The 24,588-nt window shown below is 44.0% G+C and overlaps 1 protein-coding gene across 4 annotated transcripts in view; it reads left to right on the top strand.

Annotated features, from left to right (window-relative positions):
• Positions 1-19,646, top strand: part of EEF1D (eukaryotic translation elongation factor 1 delta) — a 35,495-nt gene extending 15,849 nt beyond the window's left edge. For 2 of the 4 annotated variants that reach the window (XM_054017475.1, XM_054017474.1), the window contains 8 exons: positions 1,081-1,204; positions 3,316-3,387; positions 10,623-10,694; positions 14,353-14,452; positions 14,733-14,836; positions 16,604-16,873; positions 18,117-18,311; positions 19,548-19,646. In XM_054017475.1, the coding sequence (XP_053873450.1) occupies positions 1,085-1,204; positions 3,316-3,387; positions 10,623-10,694; positions 14,353-14,452; positions 14,733-14,836; positions 16,604-16,873; positions 18,117-18,311; positions 19,548-19,586 (972 nt within the window). In that variant the 5' untranslated portion in view covers positions 1,081-1,084 and the 3' untranslated portion in view covers positions 19,587-19,646. Of the gene's footprint in view, positions 1-1,080; positions 1,205-3,315; positions 3,388-10,622; positions 10,695-14,352; positions 14,453-14,732; positions 14,837-16,603; positions 16,874-18,116; positions 18,312-19,547 lie in introns of those variants that run through there. The other 2 variants (XM_054017472.1, XM_054017473.1) reach the window with 2 other exon arrangements.
• Positions 19,647-24,588: the final 4,942 nt, after the last annotated feature.

Raw genomic sequence — 24,588 nt, forward strand, 5'->3', positions numbered from 1 at the left:
AGTTCCTGTTTCTCTGCCCCTTTTCCCCCGCACACACTCAGAACCCAGCCGGGGGGGGCAGACACCCATAACCCCTCCCCCCCTTGCCCAGACACCCCTCCCCCACCAAAACCCAGGGATCCAAAGGGAGAAACAGCCTGATGCTTGATCCCAGGCTTGCGTGGAGTTTCCTGCGTGCCACCCTCTCCTTCCTTCAGAGCATGCTGGGAACTGCAGTTGCCAGGAACCCTCTAGCTCCCTCACCCAGTGGTGTCTTCTATGTGCAAGCTGGGCTCTGCTGAATCCAGTGTCCCCTAGTGGTGACCAGCAGCACTGCAGCCCATTTCTGTGGTCGAATAGCAATTCTGCGTGCACAGTGTTAATTTCTGCAAAATTCTGCATTGCGCAGTGGCGCAGAATTCCCCCAGAAGTAAAGATAGCTTGGTTGGAGCAGCACAGTTCTGATTCAGGTGTGGGCAGGGCTGAAATCTGTTTAAGATAGTATGCAATAGAACGGTGTGCTCAACTTGCTCCCCATTACTGTTTTAACACTGCTTCCTAACATAGTTGTAATGTGACTAAAACACTGCGTCCTCCACTCTGTGTTGAGCTAAAAGCTATGTAAAGGAGTTTAGTGCTATTAGTTACTAAGGTTGGCTAGGCATATTAAAAAAAAAAAGTCTCTGTACATGAGCCAAAACAGGTGCGATTCTGTCCATTTTTTAAACCATTGTATTAATTGACTTGTGTGGATTTTTAAGTGTCTGACATTTTGATTTATATATCCTGGTGGAGCTGGCATTTATACAGGGGAAGATGCAGACTGTCCAACATGTACAGCCCCCGCTTCATGCTGTGTTGCTAAATGCAGGTCAGATCAGGCAGACAGGTGGATGGATGATTAGAATGCCCTGCTTTCTTAATAGGATCCCATTTACTTAAAGCTTTTCACCAGAGGGGAAGGAAGATAAAGGGCAGAAAGCTACAATGCAGTTCTGTGGGGGAGGAAGGAGGGAAATAAGTGCTCTTGCTGATGAACCTGATACAGGCAGCTAACCTTAAATATTCCTAGGTGCTCATCTTGTCTCTTCCTATTTGCAGAAAAATGGCAGCTGATTTTCTTATGCATGAGAAGATCTGGTTTGATAAATTCAAGTATGACGATGCTGAGAAGAGATACTATGAACAGATGAATGGGCCAGTTGCCAGTCCTTCATGCCAACAGGTAATGCATATCCTCAAGTAGTAAGGAAGTTGTTTTTGCAGCGTGCTAGAGTCTAAGGATCTCCCAGTACTGATAGCAGGTGAAAGAATGACCCTTCCCACCTGTATGTATTTGTTAAGGTCTGTTACAAATTGGTCTCCAGACTAGGAGAATTAGTAAGATATCCTCTCTTGGAGACTCAGGTCCTGTCACCAAATTCCCTGTTTGGTTTTCAAAATGTTTTGTCCTGTGGCCCACAAATAATTGCTTCAAACCCCTCCAGTGTTCCACAGGCTATAGTGTGAGAACCACAGTGTTCAAAATATAGGTGTCGCTGAAGCTGATTTGCCCATGTACAAGATGAGGTTCAACTTTGTGAATGGGGTGAAATAGAAATGGGAGAAAACCTGGGTTATAGTTTACAAGAATTGGTCTTTTCTTAATCCTTCAGGTTACTTGCGCCCTACCTGTGGCAGGGCCACAAATAGGGTCTGTGACCTATCAGCGAGCAATTTTATATCCCATTCACAAGATCTGAGAACAAATGTTGAGGTAATATGGGAGGATGGGAAGTTATGCTAAGGACTGACCTACGTGAGCTATTACGATATCTAGCAATTTCCTATTTTTCCAGGGAGCCAGTGTTCAGGAGTGTCCAAGTTGTTTTTTTGCCAGGCACATCCTGGAGACCGAGTGCATGACGGGAGTATAGTGGTGCTAACACTCCAGAGAGATTGTGACCCACATTCCCTTTCTGGCTTCCCTGTAATGTTAACAGGAGGCCGCAGGGAATGGGGTATATATTAGTTGTCTGCACCAGAGCTATGGTGGGGGAAGAGCAGGGAAAGCAAACGCCAGTTCCAACATAAAGTACTCAGGGTGGCTCACACTTACATTCCTGAGGTATCTGCACCCCCACAACTGGAGTAAGATTGTAGGGAGCAGTGATGCTCCCATCCTAAAATGTAAAGGATGGTTAACTGCGTATGCATTTAATTCCATAGAAAGCGGCTTGAAATCTTACATGGCTGTTTTGCAAGTGGCAGGGCCGAGCTTTTAAACAACGGTCAATGCTTTAGTAGCTTCTAGGCATGTTCTGCTGAATTTCTGCTGGCTATGCTACCATAGTGGTAGCACAAAGCTCTGTACAACGTTTATTTGAAGGGCAGATGTTCCTACAGTAGGTCTACAAAAATTGGAAGTTGTAAGTAAAACATTAAAGCAGATTCTAAAGCACAACTGTGCTGTGTGCAGTAGAAAGGGGAATAATTAGAATATCACATGACACACAACTTTCAGTGAAGAAGGTAATTTTACCTGCCGGAAGTGGCCTGAAACCCAACTGACTGAAACTTAGAGTTGTTTATTACAACTCTCCCTTCCTAGTAAGGTTTAGGAGTCTTCAGTAAACTTTTTTTTAATTTGCATCAAATTTGGAAGTGCCATGCTAGTGTGGGATTATTTGGGGCTGATTTGGTGCCCAGTGTGAAATGAATTTTGGTGCTCAGTCCAGTTTCCAGTGGACCGGAGTCTGTCACAGAAACCACAGCTATAATTGGTGCCCTGGTTGGTAGTCTCAGAGAGCCAAGGAGTACTTGGACCCTGGAAACTGAACTCTCGCCCCAGGAAGTGTGGACCCTCCCATTTGGGGATGTGGCATATAAATGTGGAAAAGCTAGGGCTGCCACAGCCTGGACTACACCCACTCTTGGAATAGAAGATTTTAGTCTGCCGGACTCTGCCACTTCTCACCAGCATGAAATTCACACATAGTCTTTTAAGGAAATTAGCTGCCTAACCAGAGCTCCAAGGGCAAACTAAAGTGATCCTGATAACCTGCCTGAGTGATGGGTATGCCAACCTGTCACGGGACCAGAGTAGGGAGAAGCAAAATATTGAGGTCTCAAACTCTGCAACTGGACACTGTTCTGGAGGCGTAGCATGACGTGACCAAAACTAAGCTGCAGTCATTGCACTCCATGCCTCCAGCTGATGCTTCTTGAAAAGCTGCCTCCAAAACTTACTAAATCATTGCTAAAAAAAAAATCCAATCTTCCCCATCTTAGCTGCTCACAGCAATTTCTCATGTCTCATTTTACAAAACATCTTGGTTCTTTCTGCGCTGTTTGCAGGAGAACGGAGCCAGCACGATCCTACGCGACATTGCCAGAGCCAGGGAGAATATCCAGAAATCGCTGGCCGGAGTGAGTACCCAAGCTCTCTCACCAGCTGGCTACCTGCAGTCCATTTTTAGCTATGGCGCATCTCACAGATCTCTTCCACTATGACTGATTCCATAGATTGTGTGGCTTCTTATTTTAAGTTAGAGACGATTGACAAGGTGTGCAGTGCTGTGTACCACCAGACTAGCTCCATTTTATCAGGAACACCCTCTATTACCAGAAATGCATGCTGTGTAACTCCTTACCTTAGCACAATGGCTTTAAAATTACAGGCTAATTGCACTGGGGCTAAAATTCAGTGGGGTCTTCAAAGAGCTATGCATTTCTTCTCCCAGTGGAATGTTTGAGTTGGTTCCAATGATCTTTAGCTAACAGGTAACCAATTTAACCATAGTTAAAATACCCCTGCTGAGCGCGTATCTGTCAGCAGGGGCATGTTTGTATACTGGGGTACACTGAACTACCACCTTCTCTTTCCTGTTGGCTTTCAGTTAGGGTATGTGCAAAGAAATGGCATCTTCCATCTACTGTTTCTAGGGTACTCAGCTTGGCTACTAGTTTTAACTCTGAACACTACTATAATAGATTGCTACTATCCCCTGCTGGAGCATTTTTTGCTGCTGCTACATCATGTTTGTCACAAAGCTGGCTGTATAATCACGGTGATTGTTCAGAAAGGAATTTCGATCCCATATTAAGAGGTGTTGTGCTGACTTATCGCGGGGAGGAGGGATAGTGACCAGGTTCTAATCCAAGATATGCCTCCTGTTTTCTCATCTGTAAAATGGAGGTGATAGTGTCAACTACTCACTGGAAGGTCGTGAGGCCAAATCAATATTTGTAAAACATTGAGATCCTCAGATGGAAGATGCTTAACAAGTGCAAAATTAGAACTATTAGGTGTCTGGCCCTATGTACTGATGGCCTAGTAATTCCTCCTGAGGAAGGAACCTACCTATTGACTTGGAATGCAAAATATGCCTGTTACAAGATGATTAGTGACCCAAATATCTTGGGTAGGTAAACAGGAATGAAAGGAACTTCTTTTCCCTTGGTCTTCTCCTTGGGCCTGCTGTTTTTGTGGTCAAGTTCAGCTGTATAGTTCTGTGTTGGAATAACTGAGATCACTTGCAGGGGCAAAGGTGCTCAGCACAGAATTGGCCACTTGGAATTTGATACAAGGACAGCAGGCAAACGGGGAGAAAACACAAGAGAAAAGGATTAGATTTGCGTTCTAAATTGTTCCTGAAAGCATTTATACGTTTTGGAAGTGAAGAGGGGAAACAACTGACGTTTTAAAAACCTCCTCAGGAGGGTAGTGCTGGGAGTAAATTGTGTGACCATTGATTGAAAGGCTGCTGCTGATTGCTTTTCTTGTGATGCTGCAATTGCTAACGGCATGGGCAAGCTGGGAACTCTGCATTGAAATAACCTGCAAATTTATAATCTTCCGTAATCTGCTTGGGTTTTCAATATAAATCTTTAAATCTAAGATGGAAGACTTGAATAAGGCCTAAACATCCTGGACTATGGAGAGTTCAGCCAGCAATCAAAGATAAGCTTTGAAAGCTTTTCAGATAGTAATAGAAAATGGAGTGGACTTTGAAGCTGCTTCCTAATGGAGATCAGGCTCAACATTAATTGTAAATCCTTTTTTTCTCTTTCCCTCCATGCCCCCAGCTCGTAATGAGAACGAGGGCCTGGTGAGAGTGGGCAGAGAGAGGAGGGGGAATCTTGAATCCAAATTTGCCTGACAAATGGAGCTTGCAACTCTGTTCTGAAGGCAGGTTCTCTGTTTGGTGAATGTCCCCTGGTTTCCCAGAGGGCAACCTCAGCCTGATGAACTTCACTTGTGCTGGAATGGGAGTCCTGTTACAGAAGGCTATTTTATCTAATTGAGGCTTGGATGGGAGGGCATAGAGGCATCTAGGGTTGGGGCAGCCAAGCACTGTAGCCTCAGAGGTGGGGGAGTCAGGGCAAGAGGGCTAGTGAAGCCAAGGGAGCATCAGAACAAAAGTCTTCTATGAAGATAGTGTTGTGGTCTCTGTGGCAAAGAAGCCAAATAACTTGTTTGTATATTGACTTTGTCATATGCTGGGGCTTTCTGTAGTCTCCAGTCCTGTGTTGAAATTTCAACATGTTTGAGGTTTTTGAGTGTGAGAGATTCTAGGGACCTTACACTCTAGGCATCTGAAGAAGTGGGTTTTCTACCCACGAAAGCCCACGCCCAAATAAATCTGCCAGTCTTCAAGGAGCCACCGGACTCCCCGTTGTTTCAACAAAAGTGAGTAGGCAGAAAGTGCTATCAAATGTAGTTAATCTCTGGGAGGATTCCCAAAGGGATGGATTTTAAATCTCAGAATTGTGCAGTGGAGACTCTAAATGTGAAATACCTGTAGGACACCAGATTGATCTCGATTAATTATCGTGCTTGAATTTGCAGCTAAAACTGCTTGAAGCGGGAAAACTCATTGCAGCCTTAACTAGGTAGCTGTTAAGGTGGCTTCATAATAACATAGCAAACCCACAACCATTGTGTCCCCCTCGAGATATGTGCACTGCTTACCCGAGCACATGCGTGGTATTAATGACCTCTCCGTCCCTGCTTGTTCATGATCTCTTGTTGATCTTGCCTTATGTTGGCCTTGTTAGCTCTTTGTGGTAGACACTGCAATCTTAATTTTTCTTGTAAAGCACCATGTGCATCGGTAGTGCAACATAATAAATAATTGCTACCATCATCTGTGCTGGTGCACAGCTAGGCAGTAAGCGCGGTTGGCTTCTGCCCTTAGACATGTGGGAAGAGAGACAGGTCTGAAATGTCAAATTCCCTAGCTTTCCGTTTCTAAAGGATCATTCTAAATTATGGACAGTAACAATACAAGCACCAAAAGTATCTGTACAGAATAGCATAAGTGTGTTACTTTGCTTTATTGCCTGATACGTGGATTTTGTTCTCAGACCTCACAAAACAAACTGGTTTACACTAACTTTGTAGAATGACTTTGGAGGCCTGTTGGTTTTTGTGCTTAATATCCAGGATTTTGGTGGTGGGAAAGAGAGTCCAAGTATGGGAACTTCAGCTTGATAACTTGAAGATCGAGAGAACTGTTCTCTGGCTCTGGGTAGAGATGGGAAGATGGAAGAATTTCATTTTTCTAGTTCTTTCCTGGTTGCATTTCATGCATCTATTGCAAATAGCAATACTGCAGTTTGACAGTCAGTATGTAGAAATGTATAAATATCGTGCAGTGAAAGGAATCTGAGGTAGTGGTTTGCATCTCCCAAAAAGAGATTTAAAAAAAAAAAAAGATGCCAGAAACATTTATTTGCACATACCTTTCATTCTGCTTTGCATGGACAAATCTGCTTTTATAATCCCTCATTTCAGCCCATCTGTTTGATACTAACACTTTCTTATGTAGCCTTACAGCTGGAACGCATTGAATCATCAACATGGTGTGTGGAAATCAAAGGATTTTTGATTTATTTTGTGATGTGACTATAAAGTATATTGGAAGTCCAGAGACTAATGGAGGCTTTGGTGCACTTGCCGTGCCAATGTGGGAGATTGTATACATGTTCCCAGTATTCACACATGCCCGGGGGATCAGAGACCGCTAGTGTTTTCAAATACACTCTGTTTTGCAAACCCTACTTGCCAAAGAGACAATGGAGGGGGCTTTACTATTTGTATTACAGTGGTGTCTAGAGGGCCGAATGAGATCAGGACAACTATGGGCTAAACAGTCTACAGACGTACAGTATGATGCAATCCCAGCCCTGAACAACTTTGTCTAAATAGTCAGCTTAGTTTGGAGTTTTCTCAGTTTTACAGATGGGAAACTGAGGCACAAAGGTGAAGTAACTTGCCCGAGGGGACACAGGAATCCTGCCAGAGCAGGGAATTGAACCCAGAGTCTGTCCATACTGTAACCACAAAATCATTGTTTGTGGTTAAGACATTGGACTAGGACTTAAAAGTTCTGGGTTCTATTCCCTGCTCTCCCTCAGACTTAGGCAAGTCACTTAACCTCTCTGTACGTGCATTCCCCATCTGTAAAATGGGATTACTTAACACCTCTTTTGAGGTAGGATGAGGATGCATTTTAGAAATGTTTGGCGTATTTAGCTAATAGTGTTGAGTGTTGTAGGCAACCCTATATAGCTGGAATAGGCTGCTCTCACGTGTGTGTAAGCCTGACTCTGTTCTTGCAGGCCAAAAACATGATCATACCTTCCAGAGCATCTGCTCTTACATAGTAGTAAATTAGGAAGACCACCTGGGTGTTAATGTGCATGAGGGTTTACCCCTAAATGAGTTGGGACTGCCTTCTTGGAAACCATAGGAAAAAGCATGCACATTAAGTTCAATGACATCTGTTTATAAACCTGCTTATAAGACCTAACATGCTGTTAATGAATTAGATGGTGATCCACTGGGGAAGTGGATATCCTTTCTCCACCCCCACACCAAAAAAAAAAAAAAAAAAAAGTGGACATGTTTTGTTTACAGTTGTGGGGGTTGGGTCAGCTCCCTACACTAGTGTGATCAAAATTTCTTCACTCTGGGTTGGGCTGGGCTCATATAAAGTGAATCTACAGTTCTGGATTTTAAACTATCCCAATTTCCTTTCTTCTCCGCTAATTGGCGCTCCTTTATCTGATTTGAAGTGTGTTTCCAGAGACAGAATTTTAGACACCTCCCAATCCATTCCCATAATTCATCCCCCCTCAATTTTTAATGAATTATTAGCTATCTCCAAATAATATCCGGAAGCAAAATGCATATAGTGTAACTGCTGTCTAGGCCTTCCCCATCTAATTCCCCTTTATCACAACTTTTCACTCTTACTGTACTCAGGTTAGTGTAGTGATAACTATTCGTAAGCAGGCAGTTTTGTGTTGCATTGAAGACAGGCAGGGTAAATACCTGTATTATGTATGTACTTCTCAGAGTGATACTGAGTGGGTCATTTGTTGAGATCCACAGTGCTGTTTTGGAAAGGAAGATCTAAGTTTCTGTGTATTCTGCCCTGTGTGCATTTGCGTTCCGTTTCCATTGCATTTCGATTCTGCAGCTGCTTGAGGCTAGAAAGAAAGTTCTGCACTGCCCCTGCATTTTGTAACACACAGATGTCTTCTTCAGCTTGGTGCTAGGTTTATCATTTTAAACTCTTAATTACAAAAGTGTATTCTACTACAAATATCTGTAAGCTGGAAAGGGTCAGATGGTTGAGGCCTATGGTAAAGCTGCAGGACTAGGTTCTACATTCCTTGCCTCATAACTAGGGAAAACGCCCATTAATGTTTGACATGCCTACTTGAGTCTTCTCCAGGCAGGCTGAGATTTCTGCCTTGTGGGATTTTACTAGGCAGACTGCTGTGCTCTTAGCACTCTTAATTCAATGTACATTAAACCCCATTGAAATCAGGAACTGAAAACTAAGATTCCCATACAAAAGAGATCCACATTTGTAAATATTACAGATAACATGGTCAAGTGACCAAGTCAGTGATGCTGTGGGAACCTTAATCTTTGAATGTCTACTTTTTTTGCATTTGAATTCTCGTCCTTAATAGAATCCATTAGTTTGTTTTTGCCAAGAGGAAATCTAATGCAATCTTTTAATCAAAAGTAAGAGGGAAAACACTTGACTGCACATAGGAATAAATGTACTTGACCATGCATCTCTGAAAACCTGGAATGTCCCCGTTTTCAGGGCCTCTCAATCAGTCTTTCTGCTCCTGATCTTTGTAACCCTGCAGCGTCTATATTGGCGCTTTTCAGTGCTAAAACTTTTATCGCTCAGAGTGGTGTTTTTTCACACCCCTGAACAACAAAAGTTTTAGAGCTGAAAGTGGCAGTCTAGAGACTGCCTAAGATGTTAAATCCTCATCCTTGCCTAATCTTTTTCTTGTGCCTGTGACATGGGTGGAGGGGAAGAAAATGGGTTTAAATAGTATATGGAAGAGACTCCTGTTCCTTATTCACTCATTTAATTAAACCAGCTATATTTTGTTCTCGGACTTGTTGGTGTAAATAGAGCAGAAAGAGTTCTAACTGCTGACGGTTTCAATGTGTTTTAGCCTTGCAAACCTCGTGGTTTACTGAGCTGGGATAGCAGTGGCCTTGTAAAGTGGAGTCTGTACAAGGAAATGACCTTGTGCTCACTCTTGTTGTCCTGTGTTTGCTAGCAGTTAGTTTTCAACACCAATTTGGGAAGGTGCGGGGAAGCCATTGCTGATTTTTGTCATGTGAGCTATTTGCTTAGTGTAGACGCTACTGCTTTATTCTCTGTAGGAGAGAAATGAGTGTGGTCTACTGGATTTTGCTTCTGGCTAGGAGCTAGGAACTCCTGAGTTAATTCTGACTGCCACTGATTCAGTCTGACTTTAAGAAAGTTAGTTAATTTATCTGGGTATGTCTATATGGCATTCAGGAGGTGTGATTTCAGTACATATAAGCATATCTGAGCTAGCTTGCTAAAAATGGCAGTGTAGCTGCAGTGCTACAGGCTAGCTGTCAGAGTATAATCCCACCTGGGACCCGGGGTACGTACTCAGGCGGCTAGTCCTTGCTGCCGTGCTTTCACTGCTGTTCTTCATGAGCAAGCATGTGTATGCCCGCATATGCTTCAGTCATGCCTTCTGATTGCTGTGTTGATGTATCCTCTGTGTCTTGGTTTCCCATCTGTAAAATGGGGATACTTATCTGTCATACCAGAGTGCTAAGAGTTAATTAGTTGATTTTTACAATGCTTTGACAATAAAAAATGCCACATAATATAATGATATTTAGCACTTATATAGTGCACTGTCTTTTATTATTTTGCAGATAGGGAAATTGGCCCAAATCACACTGCAAGTCAGTCAGGGCTGGTGATAGAATCCAGACCTCTTGATTCTTAGTCCTGTCACCAAGCGATTGTATCCTCCTGGGAAGTACTAGGATGTGTAACTAGAAGTTGGGGATATTAATACCTGGCATATAAACTGCATTTTATCCCAGCAATTCAAGCCAAGGCTGACTAGGAAGCTTTAATATAGTGCTGCTTTCCTCCCCATCCACTTGACTCTTAGCAGGTCAGTGTGTTTGGATGTGGATTCTGTGAAGATATGGCTCGCTGTCCTGATGTATCTGAATGGTTTTCCTGCATGCATATGTGAATGCCCCACCCTAGCATGAGTGAAGTGCTTCTATTCTTTTTCATATTATACTTGTCCTGAATCCCCAAACCTTTCACCCTTTCCAGCGCAAGACCATTCTGGATAGCCCCCAAGAAGCCCCACCTGCCCAATCCAAGAGAAAGTCAGGTCGCCTGACTGTAAGTCCTGTTGGGGATGGGGGACAGCTAACAAGTGGTTGTCTGTCTTTTGTGAATAAACTGGAGGAAGAAACAGCCCCCGTTTGGACAAAAACTTCATGCTGAAGTGTATGGGCCCCAGGCGATTTGATGAATTCTTGCAATGCATTTGCCACCAATTCTATGCTGGACACTCGGGAGTCTGTCCATAGGCAGACTGTCAGTATTCACAGTTAAAATATAGGTCTTAATGTAAATAATATATCTCCATATATTCTATTATATCATATCTCATAGAACTGGAAGGGACTTTGAAAGGTCATCGAGTCCAGCCCCCTGCCTTCACTAGCAGGACCAAGTACTGATTTGTGCCCCAGATCCCCAAGTGGCCCCCTCAAGGATTGAACTCACAACCTGGGTTTAGCAGGCCAATGCTCAAACCACTGAGCTATCCCTCCCCCCTCTTAAGGACTCAATAGGTAGCTCTCCCACCTCTGAGCTAAAGGCCCTGGATTGCAGATCTGCATCTATATGTCAGCGCCCGTGCCTATCACAAGTGGTTTGCCCTTTGGATGAGACTTGAGTTTTTGGCATCTTGTGCCACCTGGAAGCCACACTCCAGGGGTCCAGGAGCGGGGGGTTTCTTCTAAGATCTGCCCGTTAACCCAAAGCCTTGTGTCAGAACAGTAATCTTTGGCTGAGGGCTGAATCTGGTGTTCTCCAAAGTGTGCTCCTCTTCTAGCTGGAAGGGATTGTATGAAAGATAGACGATGCTCCTCTTTTCTTCCTGCTCCCTTCGCAGCAGTCCCAGCCTTTCCTGGCACCCACCAAGCTTAGGAGCCAACCTATAGCAGGGCAGCCACAAGACTGGTTTGTGTAACTTGGGGGGAAAAAACAATCTGCAGGAGCATCCCTGGTGCCCTGGACACAAGACCCTGGGGGGCTAATGCAGAGCAGAACACACAGTTCTCATGTTACCTGAACCCCGGGACACTATCGAATTCACTGCAGAAAATATAAGAATGGCCATACTAGGTCAGACCAATGGTCCATCTAGGCCAATATCCTGTCTTCCGCCAGTGGCCGATGACAGATGCTTTAAAGGGAATGAACAGGGCGGGGCACTCATCGGGTGACCCATCTCCTGTGGTCCAGTCCCAGCATCTGGCAGTCAAGAGGCTTAGGGATCCCCAGAGCATGGGATTGCATCCCTGACCATTTTGGCTAATAGCCATTGATGGACCTATCCTCCATGAATTTATCTAGTTCTTTTTTGAACCCGGTTTTGGCCTTCACAGCATCCCTTGGCAACGAATTCCACTTGCTAATTGTGTATTGTATGAAGAAGTATTTCCTTTTGTTTATTTTAAACCTACTGCCTATTCATTGGGTGATCCCTGGTTCTTGTTCTACATGAAGGAGGAAATAATACTTCCTTATTCACTTTCTCCACACCATTCATGATTTTATAGACCTATGTCATACCCCCGTCACTTGTCTCTTTTCCAAGCTGAACAGTCCCAGCTAGAAGTTGTTCCATAGCCTTAATTATTTTTCTTGCCCTTCTCTGTGCCTTTTCTGTTTCTAATGCATCTTTTTTGAGATGTGGCGACCAGAACTGCACACAGTATTCAAGGTGTGGATGTACCATGATTTATATAGTGGCATTATGATATTTACTGTCTTCCTATCTGTCCCTTTCTTACTGGAACCTACATACTGTTTGCTTTTTTGACAGCCCCTGCACATTGAGCGGATGTTTTCAGAGAACTATCCGCAGTGACTCAAAGATCCCTTTCTTGAGTGGTAACAGCAAATTTAGACCTCATCATTTTGTGTATATAGTTGGGATTTTGTTTTCCAATGTGCATTACTTTGCATTTATCAACATTGAATTTCATCTGCCATTTTGTTGCTCAGTCACGCAGTTTTGTGAGATCCCTTTGTAGCTCTTTGCAGTCTGCTTTGGACTTAACTATCTTGAGTAATTTTGTGTCATCGGCAAACTGTTTACCCCTTTTCCAGATCATTATGAATGTTGAACAGCACCGATCCCAGTACAGATCCTTGGTGGACACCACTATTTACTTCTCTCCATTCTGATAACTCACCATTTATTCCTACCCTTTGTTTCCTATCTTTTAACCAGTTAGTGATTCATGAGAGAATGGTCTCTTTATGCTATGAATGCTTAGTTTGCTTAAGAGCCTTTGGTGAGGGACCTTGTCAAAGGCTTTGTGAAAGTCCAAGTACACTATATCTACGGGTCAAGTATCAGAGGGGTAGCTGTGTTAGTCTGAATCTGTAAAAAGCAACAGAGGGTCCTGTGGCACCTTTGAGACTAACAGAAGTATTGGGAGCATAAGCTTTCGTGGGTAAGAACCTCACTTCTTAACCTCGTTATCTCCATACTGATTTATACCTGCCTCTGGAGATTTCCATTACTTGCATCTGAAGAAGTGAGGTTCTTATCCACGAAAGCTTATGCTCCAATACTTCTGTTAGTCTCAAAGGTGCCACAGGACCCTTTGTTGCTTTATATCTATGGGATCATCCTTGTCCACATATTTGTTGACCCTCTCAAAGAATTCTAGTAGATTGAGGCAGGATTTCCCTTTACAAAAGCCATGTTTACTTTCCCAACAAATCCTGTTCATGTATGTTTCTGATAATTCTGTTCTTTACTATAGTTTCAACCAGTTTGCCTGGTACTGAAGTTAGGCTTACTGGCCTGCAATTGTCAGGATTACCTCTGGAGCCTTTTTTAAAAATCGGCATCACATTAGCAGTCCTCCAGTCATCTGGTACAGAGGCAGATTTAGGCGATAGGTTACGTACCACAGTTAATAGTTCTGCAGTTTCATATTTGAATTCTTCAGAATCCTTGGATGAATCCCATCTGATCCTAGTGACCAGTTACTGTTTAATTTATCAGTTTGTGCCAAAACTTCCTCTGTTGACACCTGAATCTGGGAAAGTTTTCAGATTTAAAAAGAATGGCTCAGGTATGGGAATCTCCCTTGCATCCTCTGCAATGAAGACGATGCAAATAATTAATTTAGCTTCTCCACAATGGCCTTGTCTTCCTTTAGTGCTCCTTTAGCCCCTCGATCGTCCAGTGGCCCCACTGGTTGTTTGGCAGGCTTCCTGCTTCTGAACAAAATTGTTTGCTGTTAGTCTTTTGCTAGTTCTATGTTCTCATGTTCTATTCCTACCTTTGCCACTGATTTACTGAATGACCTCAGCTAAGTCACTTCAGCCATCTGTACCTCAGTTTCCTTGTCTGTAATTTGAAGCTCTTCACCTCCTTAGCAGGGGTGTTAGTGTAAGTAATGTTTGTAAATTTTTTGAGGTGCACTAGAGAAGCTTTGGGAGATGCTAGAGATGCAAATATTAAGGTAGCCCACAGTTTGGGACTGTAGAAATGTGGTGTTCTTCTGAACATGCCAGCTCCACTAGAAAGTCTGTCAGTGGCACATGAATTACATTCTGATTTTTGTGTTTAACATTTGCTTTAAAAGGCTTGCGATCAAAAGGGCTCTTTCCTAGCTAGCCTGTAAAATCTCTTCTTTTTCCCAGTGTTGTCTCCGCCTTCCTGCTTTAGAGAGGCATGCTGTCTGTCTTAGTCTGAGAACTGAGTGAACAGGCTAGTTTTTCATCTTGGTTTCCCTTGTTGCAGAGTGCAAGCACGACCTCTTCTGCTGGGCCTGGTGGTGACCAAAATGAGCTCGTCACCAGAATAGCTAACCTGGAGGTGGAGAACCAAAATCTCCACAGTGGTAAGTGAGAAATCTCTGGCAAGAAAACACATTGGACTTGGCAGCCACATCTTGCTGACCACTCAGTGTAACGTCGTGAAGCCCTGTGAATTGTGTGTGTTTTGTTGGTGGTTTTGTTAACGTTGGAGCGAGGATTTCTCTCGAGTTGGGATAGATGCAGTTTGCTTGGTAGCCTGCCTAGAGTGAAAGCAAACTCATCCTGACCTGACCAAAGAAGAATTGCTGCCTCTTCTGCCATGTGTTGAACCAGTAAGATGAGAGTTCTTTCTCCCTTTTCTAGTTGTTGCAGATCTTCAGCTGGCCATCTCCAAGCTGGAAACTCGCCTGAACATGCTAGAAAAATCCTCCACCTCTCACCATCCCTCAGCAACGCCGCCAACCCAGGTAATCCACTCCTCAAGGTGCCAGGTCCGTTTAGAATACTTCATGCCATCTACTAAGGAGAAAAGCTATCTCTGCATGAGTGTTAGCCAAGGCCTCCCCAGCAGAGCCTTCTAGAGCGGCTCTTCCTTCCTCATCTCAGCCCACGTGCAGATGCAGAGCATGGATTCTCCTGCTTCAGGTCCAGTGAAGAGGATATGTGATGGGCCAGATCCTCGGCTGGGACAAATCTGCAGAGGTCCACCAAAATCTGTGATGCTAAGCCAGTAATTGACACTTGAGTATAAATGGGCGCACACTAAGTAAACTAAGCGTTTTGGTACCTATTAGGTATATAGCAAGGAGAGACCTATACAGATGGACAGACTTGGGGGACCTATTGGTTCTCACAAGCCTTGTGAGAATCTTTGCCTCGAGTAGGAAAAAGTAATATCTCTGGGAGCTGAGTATCCTGTATCCATTGCATCTTGCCCCAATTTGGAGGATGCATTGGAGACCTTTAATGGAACTAACTTTTGCCCCTGTGTATTGTATTCTATAAATACTCGTACAGTAACTCCTCACGTAAAGTCGTCCAGATTAACGTTGTTTCGTTGCTGATCAAGTAGGGAACATGCTCGTTTAAAGTTGGGTAATGCTCCCTTTTGACGTTGTTTGGCAGCCACCTGCTTTGTCTGCTGCTTGCAGGAAGAGCAGCCCGTTGCAGCGAGCTGGTGGGGGCTTGGAACCAGGGTGGACCGGCAGCCCCCCTGTCAGCTCCCCACTCCCCTAAGTTCCCTGTGCAGCAGCTGCCCAGCAGGCTACCAATTGGAGCTGTCCCTCCCCCACTGCCATGTGCTGCTCCTGCCCTCTGCCTTGGAGCTGCTCCCCGAGACCCCTGCTTGCTGTGTGGGGGGGGAGGGAAGGAAAAGGGGGGCTAATGTCAGGGTGTTCCCCTGCTCCTGCACCCCGCTTACCCCATCTTCCACAGAGCAGGGGACACACACCAGGCCTCAGGATGGAGGGAGCTTGCAGCAGCTGCAGTCTCAGAATTAACAAGGCCGCATACTTAAAGGGGAAATGCGCATATCTCCCTCCAGTCCTGCTGCCTTGTGTAGAGAGAGAGTTAACCCTTGAGGGCTCAGCCAATTGCTAGTTCATCATTTATCAGTAAGGGAAATATCCCACCCTCTGACTCCTCCACCTCAACCAAGCTTCACAGTCGTCATCACTGTGTACCAGTATTAAACCCTCGGCTGGACTGTGCCAGATGACTGTGGTTTGTGGAGCTGTTTCGTTGCTGTAAAACGCCTTGCAGCCTGAGCCCCACGAGCCAGTCGGCTGCACAGGCCAGCCACAGGTTTTTCTTGGCTGCATAGACATACCCTTAAAGTGCCTTCCAGCAGGGCCCTGAGCAGTGAGATTAACCTACGTAACGTGGTTCACGCCTCTCTTCCCTCCCTTGCCCACAGGAAGAATTGTTTGTGCGCTGGAGCAATTTGTTTGGGGGGTTATTTTTAAGTGTACATGTTGCTATGCTGCTTAGCGAAGGCAACCTGCGGACATGTGCCTGGCACTTAGGCTCTTTTAGATATGCTGGGCCCAGGACATTGAGTGCCTGGAATAGAAGCACCAAGCTCCTGGCTGCATGACTTTGAGCTCTTGCCTTTGGATGGTGGCATAGTCTAGTTTTGGCAAGTCAGGTCATAACTGTGACAGGGGGTGGAGTTTGCTGCTTTGTTTTACACTTGGATTTATTTTCTCCCTCTTTTGCCCATTGCTTCCATGAAGCATGTCACCCCAATGAAGAAGGTGGAATCACCTGCTGCTCCCCCAAAGAAAGTGGAACTCCCTTCTGCTCCCCCTGCAAAGAAAGTAGGACCATCTGAGGCTGACGACGAAGATGAGGATGACGACATTGACCTATTTGGCAGTGGGGATGAAGAGGAAGACCAGGAGGCTGCCAAAGTTCGGGAGGAGCGACTACGTCAGTATGCGGAGAAGAAGTCTAAAAAGCCTGGCCTCATTGCCAAGTCTTCCATCCTTCTGGATGTCAAGCCTGTAAGCAGCTTAAGCTATTCCTTACACAACAACTGTTTTGGCTCTGAAGCGGGGTGCCTGTCCTGAGATTATGATTGTAACATTGCAGGAGTGTGTGGGTTGCATCTAACTTGCAGACTGCAGCTGCCCTGTGTAGATGATCTGGTGCATAAATTACAGAACCTATCAGCATGCAGTTGTTTGGATCGGCATTGAGCATTGCATGATGGGATCTGTGAGCTGTTCTGCTCCATATTAAAGATGGCAGTTGCAGATGTTCTGTGGGCTGCAGTTTGATCACCCCTGGTTTGGAAGATCTTTCTTCTCTTGGGGCTTATTTACATGGTCAGTTAGAGTGTGGGAAGCTGGGGTGTAAATCCTTAGCTCTCTAGCCTGCTGTGCGCTATCTGGGCAGGTGGGCCCTGCTACCACGCACTAAAAGTTCCATAGTGCGCTTGGACATATTGCTGTTTCAGTCTTAGTGTGTGGCAGGCTAGAGTGTTTGTACGTTCACACCCTGGCTTGCCATGCATGACGTCTGTGTGGAAGAGCCCTTGACAAAACTTGCACCTGTTAGAGCACAAATATAGGGAATAAAAGCCTGAAATACAAGCACAGATTAATGATCAGTAAAGCACAAACTCTCTCAAGAGGACAATGAAACAGAAGTGTATAGGATTACCCAACACTTTGGGCTAACTAGATAAGTGCTAAGTAGTAGTTTTACCAACTATCAAGGGCTTAGAGTTAGTTCTTGAAGCTGAGACCCTGAGATGGAAGAAGTGACACATCATTCCAAGAACACTTCCCCTTAGGTATGCAGAATCCAGATCTTCTGCAGTAACTTGGTCTCGCTTCATGCAGAGTCAAACTTGATTCCTCTGGGAAAGACTCCTTTCATCAAAGAAAGGACTCATTAACAGAGACTGATGGCAAAACTAGGTGGGAAGAGCTGAATACTGGTGCATCACTGACTAGAGCATTGCCTAGCAAATTGGCAGGTACAAGTAGAATTCATGATTTTGTCAGTCTTGTTCTCTGCTGAGCACAGAAGAGTTCCATCTCGCATCTCCTCGCTGCTTTCCTGATCGCAGCCCTATATGGTAGTGTGTTAAACCTCTTGTTGCTGACTTATGTATGGAATTGGAATACATACCACATTGATCCTGTTGAGGATTGCAGAGTCCTCAGTCCCGACAGACAGTCCCACAGCCTAATGCTAATGTAGGTAAACCTTCTAAGGTCCCTTTTTGTGCTTTGTTAGTGGGACGATGAAACTGACATGGCAAAGATGGAGGAGTGCGTCCGGTCCATTCAGATGGACGGCCTGGTTTGGGGAGCCTCCAAGTTGGTTCCAGTGGGCTATGGTATTAAGAAACTCCAGATCCAGTGTGTAGTGGAGGATGACAAGATTGGAACAGACATACTGGAGGAGGAGATCACCAAGTTTGAAGACTACGTAAGTCCTCCCCTGGTGCCTTGCAGTGCTTTCAAACACCGGGGCCCTTAAACCCACACCCCAGATTTTGATCCACTTCATGTGTTTGCAGCCTACAGTATATTCAGATTCTGCATCATCTAAACTTTCAAGGGTGGGAGGGGACTTGAGTTTTTAGTCCCCATGTTTGTGAAGATAACCTTGAAACCATGGCGAGCATAAGGATGCCGTTCCAGAGCCTGCAGACAGCCTGAAGCAATCGCTTTGAGGTGTGAACCGCCCTTGTACTCATTGGGGTGCCTACTTCCTGGTGCTTCAGGGACAGCAGTTCACTGTTTTGCTGCTGATTGTTTTAGCGGCTGGGATGGGACATGGATGTGGGGTGGAGTGACGTCTACAGCAGAGGTGGAATTGGGACTTATTGTGTGGGGAAGAGAGGAGACTCACAAGGATGGGGACAAGGAGAGAAACAAAGAGCAGAAATAGTGGCAATCCTGAAGGCTAGTTTTTTCCCACTGAGTGGTTCTGAAGGTGACAAGGCGCATTGACAAATATTAACATAGCCTTTCTGTAGTAAATTAACTCTCTCCTCCCTTTGATCTGTGCAAACTAACCTTTCACGTCAGTGGGAAGTTGCTGTGGATTCAGGAAAGCACATGCAGTTCTAAATTATGTCCTGGCCCACAGACCATAATTAAAAATGGAACTTCTCCCCTTTCTATAGGGTGAGTCTGAAACCAGTTTTAATTTGTAAGCTCTTTGGGGTGGGAACTTTTTCTTGCCATTTGTACAAGCCCCAGCACAATGGGGTTCTGATCCTAAAAAATAATAATAATAATAATGGAGATATCTTATCTCCTAGAACTGGAAGGGACCTTGAAAGGTCATCGAGTCCAGCCCCCTGCCTTCATTAGCAGGACCAAGTACTGATTTTACCCCAGATCCCTAAGTGGCCCCCTCAAGGATTGAACTCACAACCCTGGGTTTAGCAGTCAATGCTCAAACCACTGAGCTATCCCTCCTGATTGCCATTACTAGTTATATAAGCTCCCAATCTTAAAATATGACCATTCGCAGGACTAATTGTTGACTTATAAAAAATGGTCTTTTAATAAAGGATTGTGCTTTATAAACTTTGAGGTGGTTAGGGCAAACGTCTTCTGTTAAGAGACCACCCCAGTAAGTGTGCTTTCTGTGCATCTTAAATCTCTGGAACGTATTTTCTGATCTTTAACAGCATTTCCTGTTCTATTTCAGGTGCAGAGTGTCGACATAGCGGCTTTCAACAAGATCTAAGAGCTAACGTTTATCCTTTCTGGAACTGTAACTAATAAAAAGGTCAAGATTTTGAGTGCAGATGGTGTGGGGTGTCTTTCCTTGGAATGTGTGCCAGTTGCACAGTGGATCAGAAGGTGGTAGCCAACATCCCAGGAGTCTCTTGTGCATATTGCTTACAAAACTGCAAAACAGGGGAAAGCCAACTATCATCCCAATGTCATTGACAAGCTGGTATGACAAGGGGTCCTATAAAATAGTCCAGCGTGAATAGCCACAAATATATCCTACTTGGCTGTATTTTATGCTTCCACTTCACCCAAGCAGGGGTTAGGACCCCATTGTTTCCCTTAGTCTTAAACCGAGTGTACAAACATTAGGTCACAATGTAAGACTCGTAATTTGTATCTTCCTGAAGAATCTGGATTTATAACTGTTAAATTTCATTGTGCTGAGCCTTGGCCATGAAATAGTGAAGAGATTTTAGGGTTTCATTTATTTAGAGCTGCTAAAAACAGTTCTAAATTCAGAAGTGTTGCTGGCTTGTTAAGTAACTTTAAAAAGTAGCTGCCTTTATTCACATTAGCTGCTTTAATCATGTTTTTAAAAAAATCAAATGATCTTTAACATGAAACTGTCCTTTGAATTTGCCTGCCACCTGCAGGGGTCAGGAAGGCACACCTCCCCTTATCTCCTTCCTCTGAAGCATCAGGGATGGCCACAGCTGGAGATGGGACATTGGGCAGGGAAGGCCAGGGCTCTGAGGTGGCAGTGAGCACTCTCTCCCTGAGTGCACAACTGACTGGTTCTTGCTCACATGCTCCTGTGGGCTTTGGTCTAGTTTCAGTTGTTGTGGTTAGTGTGTAGATGCTGAGTGGTGTTGGTGGCCTATGAGATACCGGAGATCAGACTAGATGACCTAGACCAATGATCCCTTCTGGCATTACACTCCGAGTATGACTCTAATTGGACTGTGTGTGACAGGAGCATAGACTCCGGTATCTGGGGGCTGACTCTTAGTGTCTGTATTCACACTCTGATATTGCTTTCAATCACCAAACTGTATCATAGAATCTCTATGGATAGTAATTTCATGCTTGAAGAATAAGAATATAGCAATAGGGATATACTACCAACCACCTGACCAGGATGGTGATAGTGACTGAAATGATCAGGGAGATTAGAGAGGCTGTTAAAATAAAAAGCTCACTAATGAGGGATTTCAACTATCCCCATAGTGACTGGGTACATGTCACCATTGGAAAACATAATCCCAACTATACATATAAAATGATGGGGTCTAAATTTGCTGTTACCACTCAAGAAAGATCTTGGAGTCATTGTGGATAGTTCTCTGAAAACATCCACTCAATGTGCAGCGGCAGTCAAAAAAAGTGAACAGAATGTTGGGAATCATTAAGAAAGGGATAGATAATAAGACAGAAAATATCCTATTGCCTCTATAAATCCATGGTACACCCACATCTTGAATACTGCGTGCAGATGTGGTCGCCTCATCTCAAAAAAGATATATTGGAATTGAAAAAGGTTCAGAAAAGGCAACAAAAATGATTAGGGGTATGGAATGGCTTCTGTATGAGGAGAGACTAATAAAACTGGGACTTTGCAGCTTGGAAAAGAGACGACTAAGGAGGGATATGATTGAAGTCTATAAAATCATGACTGGTGTGGAGAAAGTAAATAAGGAAGTGTTATTTACTTCTCATAACACAAGAACGGGGTCATCAAATGAAATTAATAGGCAGCAGGTTTAAAACAAAAGGAAGTATTTCTTCACACAATGCACAGTCAATCTGTGGAACTCTTTGCCAGAGGATGTTGTGAAGGCCAAGACTATAACAGGGCTCAAAAAAGAACTAGATAAAATTCATGGAGGATAGATCCATCAATGGCTATTAAACAGGATGGGCAGAGACGGGGTGTCTAGCCTCTGTCTGCTGGAAGCTGGGAATGGGCGACAGGGGATGGATCACTTGATGATTCCCTGTTCTGTTCATTCCCTCTGGGGCACCTGGCATTGGCCACTGTCAGAAGACAGGATACCAGGCTAGATGGACCTTTGGTCTGACCCAGTATGGCCGTTCTTATTGAGAAGTAATGTTATCAGTTGAAATAGCCTAACCTAGAAGCAGTGCTGCTATATTAAAAAAACTCCTCTTAAAAGACTTCTCTTGGGACCTCCTCATAATTCCTGTGCAGTTAACTTACCCCTGCGTCCATACTAGGCTAGTGTACTGACAGCGGAACCAAAAGGATTTTGTAGAAATGAAGGTCTGGAAGGGACCTTGATAGGTCATCTAGTCCAGTCCTCTGCACTGAGGCAGGATTAAGTATTATTTAGACCATTCCTAACAGGTGTTTAACTGGTTCTTAAAAACCCTCCAATGATGGAGATTCCACAACCTCCCTAGGTAACTTGTTCCAGTGCTTAACTTCCCTTACAGTTAGGAAGGATTTTTTCCTAATGTCTAATCTAAGTCTCCCCTGCACTAGTTTAAGCCCATTACTTTTTGTTCTGTCCTCAGTGATTAAGGAGAGCAATTTATCACTCATCTCTTTATAACAGCCTTTTATGAAAAGACTTACCACGTTCCCCCCTCAGTTTTCTCTTTTCCAGACTAGACAAACCAAATATTTTCAGTCTTTCCTCATAGGTTTTTCTAGACCTTTAATCATTTTTGTTGCTTGTCTCTGGACTTTTTCCGTTTGTTCACATCTTTCCCAAAGCGTGGTGCCCAGAACTAGACGCAATACTCAAGCTGAGGCCTTGTCAGGGCTGAGTAGAGCGGAAGAATTACTTCTCATGTCTTGTTTATAACACTCCTGCTAATACATCCCAGAATGTCTCTTTTTTTTGCAACAGTGTTACATTGATTCATATGTAGTTGATAGTCCAAACAAAGCTCTGCGGGCTTATAACACTTGAAGATGATGCCAAGCTGAGAAGTGCTGCGAGCACTTTGGAGGGTAAGATTAGAATTCAAAATTAGCTTGGCAAATTGGAGAATTGATCTGAAATCAACCAGATGAAATTCAATAAAGACAAGTGCCAAGTACTTCACTTAGGAAGGAAAATCAAACGTGCAACTACCCAATGGGGAATAACTGGATAGGCGGTAGCACTGCTGAAAAGGAGACGGGGGTTGTAATGGATCACAACCAGAATACACATCAACATGTGATCCAGTTGCAAAAAAGGCTAATAGCCTGGGGCATAGTAAGAGGAGTGTTGTATGTAAGACATGGGAGGTAATTGTTCTGCTCTGCTCAGCGCTGATGAGGCCTCAGCTGGAGCACTGTGTCTAATTCTGAGTAGCACACTTCAAGATGTGGACAAATTGGAGAGAGTCCAGAGGAGAGCGACAAAAATGATAAAAGGTTTAGAAAACCTGAGCTATGAAGAAAGCATAAAAAAAAATGGGCATGTTTAGTCTGGAGAAAAGATGACTGAGGGGGGACCTGAAAACAGTCTTCAAATATGTTCAGGGCTGTTCTACAGAGGACAGGGATCAATTGTTCTCCATGTCCACTGGAGGTAGGACCACAAGTAATGGGCTTAATTTGCAGCAAGGAAGATTTAGGTTAGATATTAGGGGAAAAAATTCTAACAATGAGGGTAATTAATCTCCAATGGCTTCCAGTGGAGAATGGTTTCAGAGTAGCAGCCGTGTTAGTCTGTATCTGCAAAAAGAACAGGAGTACTTGTGGCACCTTAGAGACTAACAAATTGTGTATTGTGGAGAATGGGGGATCCCTGTTGGATGTTTTAAGAACCAGTTGGACAAACATGTGTCAGGATTAATCTGGGTTTATTTGGTACTGCCTCAGCACTGAGAGGCTGGACTTCAACTTCTCAATGTCCCTTGTAGTCCTACATTTCTGCGTTTCTATGAAGCTGAAACTAGACAAACTCAGACTGGAAATAAGGTGTAAATGTTTAACAGGTCAGGTGAGGGTAAATAACCCTTGGAAAACCCTTACCCAGGCTCAGGATGGACTCCCCAGTGAACATTTTTAAATTACAATTGGATGTTTTTGTAAAAAATACTCATGTTCAAATGGGTTAGTTCAGGGAAGTCTTATGGCTTGTTATGCTGGAGGCTGGACTACTAGATGATCTTAATTAATGGACCTATACTCTGTGAACTCTAATTCCTTTCTTGAAGTATAAATGGGTTCAAAATAGAACTGGGCAAGTTCAGGGACAATGGGTCCATCAAAACCTGTTAGCCAAGATGGCCAGGAATGCAACCTCATGCACTGGGTGTCAATAAACCAATCAGCAGAAGCTGGGACTGGATGATGGGGGATGGATCACTAGAAATTACCCTGGTCTGTTCATTCCCTCTGAAGTATCTGGCACCAGCTGCAGTCAAGACAGGCTACTGGGCTGACTGGACAATTGGTCTGACCCAGTATGGCTGTTCTTCTGTTCAATGGTATCATCTACGCTAGAAGTTCTAGCCTTGTGTGTGAAGATCTGGTGAACAGTGCAGCATGTATGCCTAACAGGATTGCTTTTTGAATGGTATGATCCTGTAAAGCTTGGTTTTTTTCCTTTGTAGAAATTCCCAACCAAGGTAAATGATTGGCTGAAACCTCAGAAGTAGCAATTTTAATGATTTACAGAGACTAGTTAAATAAAATTAATAAACTTGATCTGTTCTGATTAAACAAGAATATCTCCTTTGTATGATTAGAAAACAAGGCAAAGATTTCTTGTGCTGTATTTAGTAGAACGTTGGCTAGTTTTGCTCTTTGTTCTTGCTAGGGCCTTAGAAGAATTATATACCTGTACAGCTTCCATAAGCAGGTGCCATTCTACTAACTTTAATAGTTATATAGCAGTGATTTCAGTCTCCTGTACTCCCTATATTGCATAAGGCAGTTCACTTGTTTCCTCACCTGTACAATGCAGATAATATTTACCTGGCTCTGGGGAACCGAGGACTTGAATTTCAAAGCTCAGGAACAAACTACAGGTGGTAGCTGTTAGGTTGCT

Source organism: Malaclemys terrapin, chromosome 2, assembly GCF_027887155.1.
Source record: "Malaclemys terrapin pileata isolate rMalTer1 chromosome 2, rMalTer1.hap1, whole genome shotgun sequence".
NCBI lineage: Eukaryota > Metazoa > Chordata > Testudines > Emydidae > Malaclemys > Malaclemys terrapin.